Below are 13,208 nucleotides of genomic sequence, written 5' to 3'. Positions count from 1 at the left end.
AATGGAGGGAGACACACTTACTCTGCAAGGCTGCAGACGTCGTGTAGTAGTTGAAAGGCACCCGGGACACTATATAATCCTCAGAGAGACTTGCCAGTGTGTCACTCACAAATGCTGTTTTTCCAACTCCTGCATTACCTACTAGCATGAGTGGTTTTCCTTTCTTAAGCAACAACTTGGTGAAGTACCTAAGACGAGTTGTCTCTGCTGTGTGAACCAGAACAGTCTGGGGGGAGGGAGGAAACAGAACGAGTATGAGAAAGAGAGACACCAAAATTTCACATGGTCACTTAAGAATTGAGATCCAAAGAGCTTTCAGCGTGATTTAACATCAAAGAAGATAGAATCTACTTGATTCTGAGTCGTCTGAGTTCAGACAACACAGCTTCAGTGGACCAGTGGAGGCATCCCAATGCCATAGCCAAAGGAACTAATTGATATGCCTCAAGGCTCCTAAGCACAGATTGCCACCCTCTCCCCAACCTGGCCTTAGGCACCAAGGGAACAGAGTGGCATGCAACCAAGTGTCCTTCACTCTTCAGCAGCTGGCCAAACACCTGAAACGTCAAGCCACATGTGAAGTGAATGAGATTTGGAGCAATGCCTTGGCCCAGGGAAATGAAATCCATGCCTGAGTGGAAATAGACCAGCTTAGGGGACAACAGTGACTTTACAGTGGAATATTCACAAATTGAAAGCACATTTGGAACGCCTTGAACTTAAAGTTCAAGGCAAACTAAGTCCAGCAAGAGCAGAAGACCCTATCTGAAAAAATAAACTAAAACAAAAAGGGATTGCTACAGTTTTTTAGCAAAAACTCTATACTTGCTCTAAAGCTTAAATCTTATACTTTGAAAACATAGCATATTGTTTCACAAAGGTTTTGGAATGGCTTAGAGAATAAAATGAATAACATGAATAAATAAAATTTAGACTCAAGGAACACAGCTTAAAATCTAAGAACAGAGGATAGTACATGAAGACAGAAAATCAAATTTTGCACAATGATTAATAGACTGCTGACATTTGGATGCATTTCTTGGTGGTCAAACTTAAATTTCAAACTCAAATTTCACACAGTGATTAATAGATAGTTAACATTTGGGTACATTTCTTGGTGGCCAAGGGCTGGGGGAACTACTTCTAGGATCCTATTGTTCATAAGCAGTACAAACAAGCAAATGACATTCTTTCCTAGCTGGTTATTATATTCTGAGCACAGCTGAGTATTTCAAAGATCACTATAGATCATCTTTGTGGTATGAACATTTATTCAAAAGTTGCCTTTAAACTCAGTTATATTCCAGGCCTCCTGAAAGGTAGACTGTGTTCAATTCTAGTCCTTACTTTCTCATTTGACTTGTTTGCTTACTGTACTCTAACCAACCTGGCTTTTTGCTGGTGTTTTGGAGATAAGAGACTCACAGATTTTTCTGCTTGGGCAGACTTTGAACCACAGTTTTATTTAGTTAGTTAGAGGGCTTGAAATCAAGATCTGAGTACTGCCCCTGATCTTTTTTTTTTTTTTTTTTTCCAGTTGTGGGGCTTGAACTCTGGGCCTGGGCTCAGATCTTCAGCTCAAGGCTAGTGCTCTACCAGTCTGAGCCACAGCTCCACTTCTGGCTTTTGCTGGTTAATTGGAGGTAAGAGTCTCATGAACTTTCCTGCTCAGGCTGGCTTTTGACCATGATCCTCCTGAGCAGCTAGGATTACAGGTGTGAGCCACGAGTACCCAGCTGGAACCAGAGTTTTTGACATCCCAGGCTACTGACTAGCTAGAATTATAGACATAAGCTACCAGCACACTAAGTTGCCATCTTCTTTTAACTTTGGCTATCATCCCTTTTCATCACATAATAATACCAATAAGTAACACTTACTAGGTCCAAGTATGTGGCACACTACTAAGCCAGTTACATGTGTGGTGCCACATGATACAGGTACAAGCATTTATAACATATAACATGAGGATGTTCTTATTATGATTTCCATGTCAGAGACTATGAAGCTAAAGCTTAGAGGGCCTAGGTAACTGGACAAGTGTCCTAGCCAATGATGTTGCCCGAATCTGCTGGAGGGCAGAGCCCCATCTCACCTCCCATACACGATGCTTTGCAGGGCGTGAATTCTGGAGCCAGGGTTTGAATCCTGCTCTTCTTTTCCAGTGTAACCAACTCTTCTTAGTTTTTTTCCAGGATTTAAAAATTCAGTTCTAGTGTTCTAGAAAGCCCCTTGATCAGGACTATGCCATTTTATACTTACTACCAATGGAACTCTGACACATTAATCTTGTTGTCTTTGTTTCCCCACATGTGAACAAGGGCTAGTAATAATCCATGAGAAGTTGTTGTACAGCATAATCTATGCAGAGCATTTGAAAAAGGGGCAGATCCATGATAAACAAATGCTGCTAACTTGCCATTATTATTACTATTATTATTATTGATTCCCATGGTTCTTTTCTAATAAGTTAATAGACTGTTAATCAAATAGCCACATCTGGAACAGCTGTTTGCATGTATAGTAAGACCACAAAAATCTGAATACAAGATATTGCTGATACAGTGAACCAATATGTGGTATCAGTGTTTGTATCTTAGGGACTTTTTGTTCAAGTGTAATTCTCAGCCAGTTAAATAACATTTTTAGGCAGGATGAAGAAGAGAAGAGATTCCAAAATACACAAAGTAGCTGTAATGGCCATCACTGGTTCCTTATACACTTGTCTCTGCTTCTTCCTTCCTGACAGACCCCCCACACTGTTAGACCCAGTTCACTTAGTGAAGTTTAGATGAATGACTCCCCCAAAGGGCCTTGTGCTAAAGGCTTGGTCCCCACTGTGGCAGTGTTAGATGGTACTAGAACCTTGAATAAGGAGGTAGGGCCTGGAAGGAAATTCTTAGGTTACGTCCTTAGTCCTTGAAGGGGATTGAGGGACCCCAGTCCCTCAATAGGGGGATAGAGGCAGGATGGATGGAATGAAGCAGGGCTGTAAGACTTTTTGGATTCATAAAACAAGACATGTTTGCAAACATGTTATCTTTTAAGAAAAGAGAAAAATGACTGCCTAGGCAACTGAAAGATGAAAAGAGCTACCACAAGGCACAGGACAAGGCTGTCTTCTCCTTAGTTCTGGAGAGTAAGACATGGCTGTGATCTCAGTGTGCCAGGACGCTACCACCCCATGCCTCAGAGCCAGGACCACTGAGTGGGACCATGGGGGTGCAGTTGCCAACTCAGGGACAAACTGCATTTAAGTTGTCAACACTGTACTGAAGGGACAACACTGCCACCTCAGTGGGCCCAGAGAACAGCACGAAGCCAAAGAGGATTATTCTTAAGTAGTAATGATGGAATTGAATTTTCCTTGCTAGACTTTGAAATTTGAGGTCAGGTGGGCACTTTCTGTTTTCTCCTGTTTTGAATAAAAAGTCTATCCTACTGCTGTCCCTCCACAGTATTTTTTTTTGTAAGAGATAACTTCTCCGGTTTTAAGGTTGGGAAAGACTTCTGTCTCAAAACACTTGATATATGATAGTGCATATTGATTTAGAACTTGAAATGGATGGTGGAATGGGTTAAGACTTTTGGCCAGCTGGACAAGTGAGTGGATTTTGCAGGTTAGAAGGACATAGGATCTAGAAAGTCCAGAGGGCAGAGTGTTTATAAGCTGAGTTTTGTCGTTTCTCAAATTCCTATGCTGAAGCCTTAACCCCCAGTACTCTGGTATGTGTATTTGGAAACTGAGCCTTTAAGAGAAGCCCAAGTTAAAATGAGGCCACTAGGATTGGACCTCATTCAATGTAACTGATGGCCTTGTGAGAAGAGAAAATTGGGGCACAGAAGGAGGTAGTAGCCAAGGAGTCACAAACAGAAAAAACCATGTGGGACACAGCAAGAGGTGCCACTTCTTGTAAGCCAAGAAGAGAGGCCTCAGGACAGGATGCCTGCCAACACCTCAGTCCCGGATTTACAGCCTCCAGAACTATGCTAGAGTATGTTTCTATTGTTTGAGCCACTCAGTGCATTATACTAGCAAACTAATGTAAGCAGAGGAGACAGATTTGGATACTGCGACACACATAGGAAAAATATTAGGTGAAGACTGGAGTCAGGCTACCATAAGCCAAGAACACCAAGATTGCGGGGAAACACCAGCAGCTAAGAGGGAGGGCCTCATAGCCCTCAGAATGAACCCAATCTGCCAACACTTTGAACCTGGACTTCTAGACTCATGGTGAATAAGTAACTGCCTGTTTGTGGTATCCAGTTTTAGCTTCTAGTCCCAGCTGAAGGAAATACATGCTGCGGGTTTTCTGTTATTGGACACTAGCTGTCTGGTTGCAGATATAGAAGAAATCATCTACACCCTGTTTACATAGTTCTATTTGAAATAACAAGTTCAAAATCAATAAAAATGATTTTGATAGCTGAGTGCTGGTAGTTCATGCCTGTACTCCTACTCAGGAAGTTGAGACTTGGTAGATATAGTCCATAGTCATCCATAACCAGCAAAAGGCCAAACTGGAGGCATGACTTAAGTGGTAGAGAGCCAGCCATGAGCAAATAAGTCAGGTAAGAGCTTGGGGTCCTGATTTTAAGCTATGGTATGAGCAAATAATGATTTTTAGAAATAAATATAATAAACAGGAAATAAGATTACAGCAGAATAAGACAACAAAGAATAATTTACTCTAAGAGAAAGGTAGGTGGACAATCAGTCTATGGAGAGAAACAATAAAGAAGGTTGGCCATTTCTGCCTTGGAAATCTAGGGTTAGGGTCAAAGAAGGAAGTTATAAGTGAAAAGTGCTAAGAAATTTACAGAAGCTCAGAAACAATAATCAGTGAATTAACTTAATGATGCCTCCAATTACCCCAAACTCATGAAGGTTCCAGGAAAACATAAAGAAAAAAGTTACCACAGAATTAAGAGAAAGAAAAGAAAAGATTGCAAAAATATAAGCTCACCAAGCATTTTTGGCATTTGCTGTGCATGTCAACACAAAGATTTCTCCATCTGGTAAGAATGAAGGTCAAATGTTCTGAAACAAAGGCTCAAATTGGCATGATTCCACACACCTACCTGTAGAGGTGCATCTGCATCCATAGTGAATTGGGGAACTGTATCAGCCCAAGGCAAGAATTTCTTGGTCTCGTGGTCCAGATAGTAATCAAAGATGGTTCCCTGGGATGGAAACTTCACAGCTTTCATCTCTTTATGCCACCACCGACTGAAGTCAGCTTGACAATTGAAGAGCTAAAGGGACCAAGAAAACCCCTTATTGTACACTGAAAGTAACTGGGAAATCACATGAAATCTCCAAACCCTGGTGCAGAGCCAAATCACAAATGAAACCCCAGATATGGAGTTGAGGAACTCACCAGACAGAGAGACAGATGGATAGATGCATGGATGGATAGATGGATGGCTGGATGGCTAGACAGATAAACAGATATAGATAGATAGATAGATAGATAGATAGATAGATAGATAGATAGACAGACAGATAGACAGACAGTTGTAGTGAGCAATCCTACCATATAGGTTGATCTGTAATTGGCCTACAGCCATGTGGTACGTGTGTAGAGGCATATTCACATGTAACCAAGGTAAAGTTGGGCCTTTGATCATCTCTCAGGTTTCCAATCTAACAATGCCATGACACAAATTTTTGCACCAAGAAACACAGGACAGTGGTTATCTATGTTGGTGTTGATTTCTACCAATGTTTATAGCAACTGGTGGAAAAATGAGGACAATAAGAGGACTGGCAATATCATTAGCAAGACTGGCAATATTATTCAATACTGTGCTTTATTCCAAGTTCATGGCATTCTGGCCCTGTGTGTGTGTGTGTGCCAGTCCTCAGGGCCTAGGTGCTGTCTCTAGGCTTTTTTTTTTTTTTTTTTTTTTTTGCTGAAGGCTGGTGCTTATTTACCACTTGAGTCACAGATCCATTTTTGGCTTTTTGGTGATTAACTGAAGACAAGAGTCTCATAGACTTTCCTGTCTGGACTGGTTGTAAATCTCCATCCTCAGATCTCAGCCTCCTGAGTAGCCACCAAAGTTCATCCCTCCTACAAATTACTACAAAAACATTCTAAACCTGGATCCCCACACAGAAAAGGAGATGGACAAAGGTAAATATTTGGCTTCCAGCCGAAACATCTGGCTGAAATGTCTACAGAGACCAAATCCTGTCCCCAGAAGATTTACAGAGGCAGCACACATGCTCTCTGGACTGGGAGGCCCTGGATCTTACCTAACAACAACAGTTCAAACTCCCTGTTGCTAGATTAGGATGTTAGAAAAATAGAGCAAGAAAAACAGTTTCTGAGTACCAGAATGAATGAAAACCTTTCTAACCCCATAGGATGGCCTGGCCTAGTAGATTTTGGTAAACCCTAGAACTATCATGTGTGTCTACTGCCAGACTTCAGATCTCATTTTCCCCAATACACGCTTTTACAAAGAAATTGGATGAGAATTAAAATTATATATATGTATATATAAATATCTCCATAAGAACATAAAATATATAACAAAATCAAGTTTAACAATCAGGTCCATAAAAACAAAATATGTTCTCTCAAATATCCATTATCACAGTAAAATAGACTACATTAAAATGAATAAAAAAGAGTGGTAATTGTTTTCAACAAAATATCACAGTGATAATAAAAAAGTATTTCCTGTTGTTTGAACAGAAAAAAAAAATTGCTTCACCTGAAAACTACCTCACCAAAAAACGTTTGGTGACAAGTTCCTGATTCCTCAATTCATTCAAAATAAAACGCCAAGCCTCTGCCTTGGTAGAAATTGCCAATGAGTGAGAGCCACAGGGGTGACCTGCTTTAAGGCAGGTCACATTCAAGGCAGCGACCTTCAGATCAGGAGGAGACAATATCAGAAAGAGCCCCACCTGTGATCTGTAAGAACTTTATGTGTTCAAGACACTAGACAGTGCCACTGGGGTAGGGAAAAATAGGTAGGGTCAGACCCCGATACTTGTAAATAATATGACAATGTTTAATTGTAACTTTTGTTTTCTTATTATCTAGTTGAACAACATTATCAATTTATGAGTATGATGCATCATCATCAATGAACTCCACTTTATTTGTATTAAAGCAATAGGAACCTGAATTTTGGATACCTGTATTGTAGATAAATCATGTGACTCAATTTATATTTTAAGAAATCACTGAGTGCTAAGTGGATAGTAAATCCTGGGACAAACGGAGGCAACTTCAGAAGCCAAGTAAGAAACAATGGCACTCAGGAAGAGTGGGTAGGTGCACTTTGGAGATTGTTTGCAATGGCCTGGGCCATTCATTTGCAAAGTCCTGAGTCCATCAGTTTGAACCCGGCTCAGGCACTGGTTAGCTATGTGCCCTTTAGCAGGATAAGTTACTTAACTATGCTTTCACTCCTTATATAGGTTCATATTGTTTTTGAAGATTGAATAATATGGCCTTTGTAAGGCCCTAAGCACATTCCTTAAGAACTTGTTTTGCTGACTTAAATGGCAGTCTGCCGGCCATTTCTTGAGTCTTTTTCCATTCATGTTCCTAACCCCTCTGATAAAATTAGTATTAATGCAGCAAGAGTAGATGGGAGTGGAAGGTAACTGGTTTTGCCCAGCTTAAGTAACTGAGTGTAGGGCTGCTGGGGGCAAGAAACTGGAAAGATTAGCAAACACTGGGAGGTAGCAGAGGAATTACATCCATTTTTTTTTTTTGGTCGGTTGTGGGGTTTGAACTCAGAGCCTGGGCACTGCCCTTCAGCTTCAAGGCTAGCGCTCTACCACTTGAGTCACAGCACTATTTCCAGCTTTTTCTGTTTATGTGGTGCTGAGGAATCCAACCCAAGGCCTCATGCATGCGAGGCAAGCACTCTACCACTGAGCCATCATCTCAGCCTAGGAATTACATCTAGTCCACATCTTTCCTGATTTCCAGGCTTGGACTACGAGAAACCTTGTAAAAGACACAAGAAAAGCCATGATATGGTGGTAGTGGGGTGAATCCAACCCTGGCCTCTGTGAAGAAGAGACCTGCACCTATATAAACCATGCCTTCAGGAAAAGCTACTCACACTTGACTCTCCTTCCAAGCAGGAGCAGTAGCTGCTCTATAGATATCTGTGCAGCTCATAGGAGGGGATCTGACTTCTGACACGGGCTGAAATAAGATCTACGAGGCCATGAGGTAGCCATGTGTATTTATAGATATGAGCTATGATAACCTAGTGACCAGAGGCAGAACTGACCCATAGACCACATCAGCCACTTATTTTGGACTCCAGAGCAATGATCCAGCAAAATACGAGCCACTCATGGTTGTGATGCCTTCTGAGGACATTCTGTATTTATACCTGGAGAGATATTGGAGGGCTGTGATCTCTGTGTAAAATATATGCTATTTGTTCTTAACTTAAAGAGGGCAGCCATTTGGGGACACTGTGGTGACAAGGGATGCTGAGGTCAGACTGGGGTGAGGCCTTTGGAGTACAAACGAAGGTGGGAACTTTGCTGCCCTATTTCCCACCAGGGGAACAGTTCTGTTACCACACTGAGCTTGGTGTCATCCACACAACAAGGATACTTGGGAAAAAAATCATTATAGGAACTGCATGAGACAAATCTACAGCTTCAGGTGAATGGTAAGAATTGGATCCATTTCTTACCTTGTGTCTGTATGCATGTCAGTACATGTAAATATGTGTATACATACATGAATGCATGCATGTGTATTTAAGTGTATATATGTGTGAATGTGTATAAGTGTGTATTCATGCTATGTGCATGTATATGGGTTCATATAAGTGTACATGTATCTAAGCGTGTAACTGAGTGTGTTGAGTGTGTGTGCACATGAGTGTGTATGATTATGCATATGTGAGTATATGGGAGTATGAGTGTGTGTACATATGTATGTGTAGGTATGTATGTGAATATGTACATGGGCATATAATGTGTATATATGTATATACATGTGTGGGCAAGATGAGTGTGCATATATGTGCATGTAAGTATGCATGTTTATGTGTGTATCTGAATGTGTGCAAGCTTTTCAAGTGTTTCCCTCACATCAGAAGCCATGGAAATGCCCTGCAAGCTGAAGAAAAAAGCCATGAATAGCAATGGCCCCACTGAGTGCCGGTGGCTCACACCTATAATTCTAGCTACTCAGGAAGCTGAGATCTGAGGATCATGGTTCAAAGCCAACCTAGGCAGGAAAGGTCATGAGACTCTTATCTCCAGTTAATCATAGAAAAAGCTAGAAGTAGAGCTGTAGCTCAAGTGCTAGAGCACTAGCCTTGAGAAAAAGAAGCTCAGGAACAGCACCCAGGCCCTAAGTTCAAGCCCCAGGACTAGCAAAACAAAAAGAGCAATGGTCCCACCTGGGTTGACTGGGGTCACCATTGGCCACTTGAGAACAGTCTGGGAGAAGAACTAAGCAGCAGTAGCTGGAGGCAGGGACAGCCATTTGAAGACTACATTATGCTCTGGAACACAGCTCCAACTCACAAGGCCATGTATGGAAGCTCCACGCCAATGAACAGCACCAGAGGGGGATGACTGGGTTTGGAAGAAGCTATGATGGTGGATCATCATGATGGATGGAGCACCATCTCTGTTTCCCTCTCTGTGTGTGGGCCCGTTGAGGAAGACGCCATGTGCAAGAAAGGCCATTGTCATCAGAACCCACACTTGCTGGCACCTCATACCAGCCCCCCACCCCATCCTGGCCTTCAAGTCTCAGCATGATGAGAATCACATTTCTGTTGTTGAAGTCTCCCCATCTATGGTATCTGGAATCAGTGCTTGAGCAGACTAAGACATTGTGAGAGTCCAGGTCCTCTAAGATGCTCCTCTTCTGAATTAAAGCTGTAGAGGTTATGAGAGGACAGACTCAACAGCTACTTTGTGAGACTGATGATGGAAATAGTTGACAATGGGACATGCACATAAAAGTGGGGACAGTATAGGACAGGATCAGTGGGAGAGGAGAAGGGAAATGGGGGAATAATGAGTGGCATGATAATGTTCTTCCATGTATGTATGTGTGTGTATATGTAGCATATATAATACACGAATACAATATATAATGAAATATATAAGTATATTATGTATTAACATTATATATAATAATGCAATTCACCCAATGCAATTTGAAAAGGGTGGGAGAGAAGCAATGAGAATATGGTAAAGTGAATGAGTTCGTTCAAAGTACACTGCGTACATGTATGGACTTATCACAATGAAACCTTCTTATATTATAAATGTATGTTAACTCAAAAAGAAGTGTCTGAAACCATGTATATAGGAATAAAGGGTATAAAGGGAAGCAGAAGCAATGCCCCAGGATTTTACCCAGAGCAGAAGGGAAGAATGTGCCCCTGGGGGTGAAGGACAGGATAAGGAAAGGGTAAGGCTGGGTGTGGGGCAGAGGAACAGGTGCATGTTGGGTGCACTGGGATGGGCCTTGAAGATCAAAGGCGATGCTCCAGAGGGAGGGCATGGATTGACAGCTATGCATGCAGCCCTGGTATCCAAGGTGACAACTATCAACAGTGTGGGACTGTGTGCATGATGCCCAGGCTCAGGAGAGAACAGGAGAAGCAGCAGACATTTACCATCACATAATAGTAAGACTTGATTGTACATTATAAGCTCCAACCCAGAACTACCAGTTGGGTAAGCCAGTTTTGGGGCTACCTGGTCCTGGGGCAGGGCACCTCCAAATGCCCAGATGCAGGTGAAGACGAAGTAGGCTTCATAGACCTCCTTCGGGCTGTCAGGAGGGACATTTTCAGGAGTCAGCAGACACTCCAAAAGTGCACAAATAGTCTATAAATAAAAACAGACAAAGACATCATTGTGGAACCATGTCAGATTTTAAAATGTGCAGTATATTCAAAGTAGGGGGAAGGGGTGCTTGAATCCAGCACCTGACATTGTCCCTGATCTTCTTTGCTCAAGGGCTAGGGCTCTACCACTTGAGAAAAAGCTCCACTTCTAGCTTTTTGCTGGTTAATTGGAGCTAAAAGTCTCATGGACTTTCCTGGCTGGGCTGGCTTCAAACCTTGATTCTCAAGTCTCCGCCTCCAGAGTAGCTAGGATTACAGCAGTAAGCCATCCATGCCCTATCACACAATTTTTTGTCAACTGCACTTTATCTTTAAGAGATGATACAACTTCACAAAATTTTTCAAATTTGCCATATTAGAAGAGACAAAGATAACCACTTTGGGTATCAAAGTCAATAGTACCAAAATCCATCACTTTGAACCTATATGAGTACTAGCAAACTATTTTTTGGTTGTTTACTTGTTTGTTAATTTCTGTTTGCTAGACACAGGTTCTCACTATTTAGCCAGGCCTGGCCTTGAATTTACAATCCTCCTAGATTACAGGCATGCATCACCATTCTTGGTAACGTGAAAATGAAAGATTTGTTTCTATCATGTGCAAATGACTTCCATAAAGGTCATACCTGATAAAATAAAAACTACATAGAGGCCAGGCTCTAGTGCTTCACTCCTGTAATCCTAGCTACTCAGGAGGCTAAGAACTGAGGATCACAGAAGCTAACCCAAGCAGGAAAATCTATGACACTCTTATCTCCAATATGTTACCCAGAAAAAGCCAAAAATGGTGCTTGTAGACTCAAGTGGTAAAGCATTAGCCTTGAGCAAAAAGAAGCTCAAGGACATGCACAGGCCCTGAGTTCAAGTCCCAGGACTGAAAAAACAAACAAAAGACTATGTAGGTATTTGCAAAAAAATTAAATAACTGAAATAACAATCACTGGGTTAACCAGAAATATACAGAAGAAAAAAGAACAAAAAAGAATATTTAGCTGTGTGCTAATGGCTCCTGCCTATAATCCTAGCTACTCAAGAGGCTGAGATCTGAAGATCTTGGTTTGAAGCCACTTGGGATGGGATAGTCTATAAGACTCTTATCTTCAATTTACTACAAAAAAAGTAGAAGTATGTCTTAAGTGGTAGGGCACTGGCCTTGAGTAAAAGAACTCAGGAACTGCAACCAGGCCCTGAGTTCAAGCCCTAATATGATGCATTGCACACACACATATGCACATGCACACACAAGAAAATATTTATTCCTATTCACTTTATGTAAATAAGAAATTACTTTATGTAACAAGAAATCTACTTTCTCACTTAAAGCCATCCTGAAGACATCTTTCCTCATGAATGCTGCTTCATGGTAGCTTTGGCACAGCTAAGATTCTACCAGATGGTAATCTACTTCCATTAGGACTGGGACAGCCATTTTTCCCCTCTTACCATATATTTAGAAAGTTGGACTGGCACCTCCTAACCTCTGATATATTTGAACATCACACAAAATTTCACCTTGGAGGCAATGCTCATCAGGAACTTAACCCTCATCCCCTGTAGGAGAAATGGCCCTGCGCTGTGCTGTCCTAACAACTCATGTTCATGGTAATCTTGGCAAGACTGAGATATGATTGTGGCAGGGTTCTTACCATGGGAGATTCCAACAAGTAACAAACACAAAACCGTTTCTCCTTAATTACCACAGTCACAGATATAAGTTCACAATATACTCTTGCCCTGTAGCTGGAGGAGACTCTAGATCTTCATAACGTCCCACATTGAACTGTGTGTGTGCCTTTATTTTCTAGCCAGGAGAGATGGCAATAGTTTCCATGAAAATAATGATTTTTTTGTTGTTGTTGGTCATGGGGTTTGAACTCTGGGCTTGGGAGCTGTCCCTGCGCTCTTCAGCTTAAGGCAAGCGTTCTACCACTTGAGCCACAGCACCACTTCTGGTTTTCCAGTGATTTATTGGAGATAAGAGCCACATGGACTTTCTTTCCCAGGCTAGCTTTGAACCTTGATCCTCAGATCTCAGCTTCCTGAGTAGCTAGAATTACAGGTGTGAGCCACTGGCGCCCAGTTAATGAAGTGATTTAGTTCTGTTATCTTATATGGTGCCAGTGTGGTAATATGACATAGACTTTTAGTAAAACTTACCAGCTTGTTATCAAGAAAAGTACTGCAATGGCCTGGGCACCGGAGTCTCATATCTATACTCACAGGCAGGAGGCTGGGATCTGAGGACTTTTTTTTAAACCTGCACACCTATGATTATTGCAGTATAATTCACAATAGCCCTTTTATAGTTAGCCTAAGTGCTCATCAACTGA

The 13,208-nt window shown here is 41.6% G+C and overlaps 1 protein-coding gene across 1 annotated transcript in view; it reads right to left on the bottom strand.

Annotated features, from left to right (window-relative positions):
- Positions 1 to 13,208, bottom strand: part of Dnah11 (dynein axonemal heavy chain 11) — a 274,358-nt gene that overhangs the window by 128,378 nt on the left and 132,772 nt on the right. Inside the window, exons 43-45 of the mRNA XM_042685047.1 lie at positions 10,727 to 10,858; positions 5,086 to 5,259; positions 22 to 226 (exon numbers count right to left, since the gene is read on the bottom strand). Of these exons, the coding sequence (XP_042540981.1) occupies positions 22 to 226; positions 5,086 to 5,259; positions 10,727 to 10,858 (511 nt within the window). The remainder of the gene's footprint in view (positions 1 to 21; positions 227 to 5,085; positions 5,260 to 10,726; positions 10,859 to 13,208) is intronic.

This window comes from Dipodomys spectabilis, unplaced genomic scaffold (genome assembly GCF_019054845.1).
Source record: "Dipodomys spectabilis isolate Male_0828 unplaced genomic scaffold, ASM1905484v1 ptg000092l, whole genome shotgun sequence".
In the NCBI taxonomy this organism is placed as follows: Eukaryota; Metazoa; Chordata; class Mammalia; order Rodentia; family Heteromyidae; genus Dipodomys; species Dipodomys spectabilis.
Note: the sequence above shows the minus strand (reverse complement) of the source record. Positions and strands in the feature narration are given on the sequence as shown.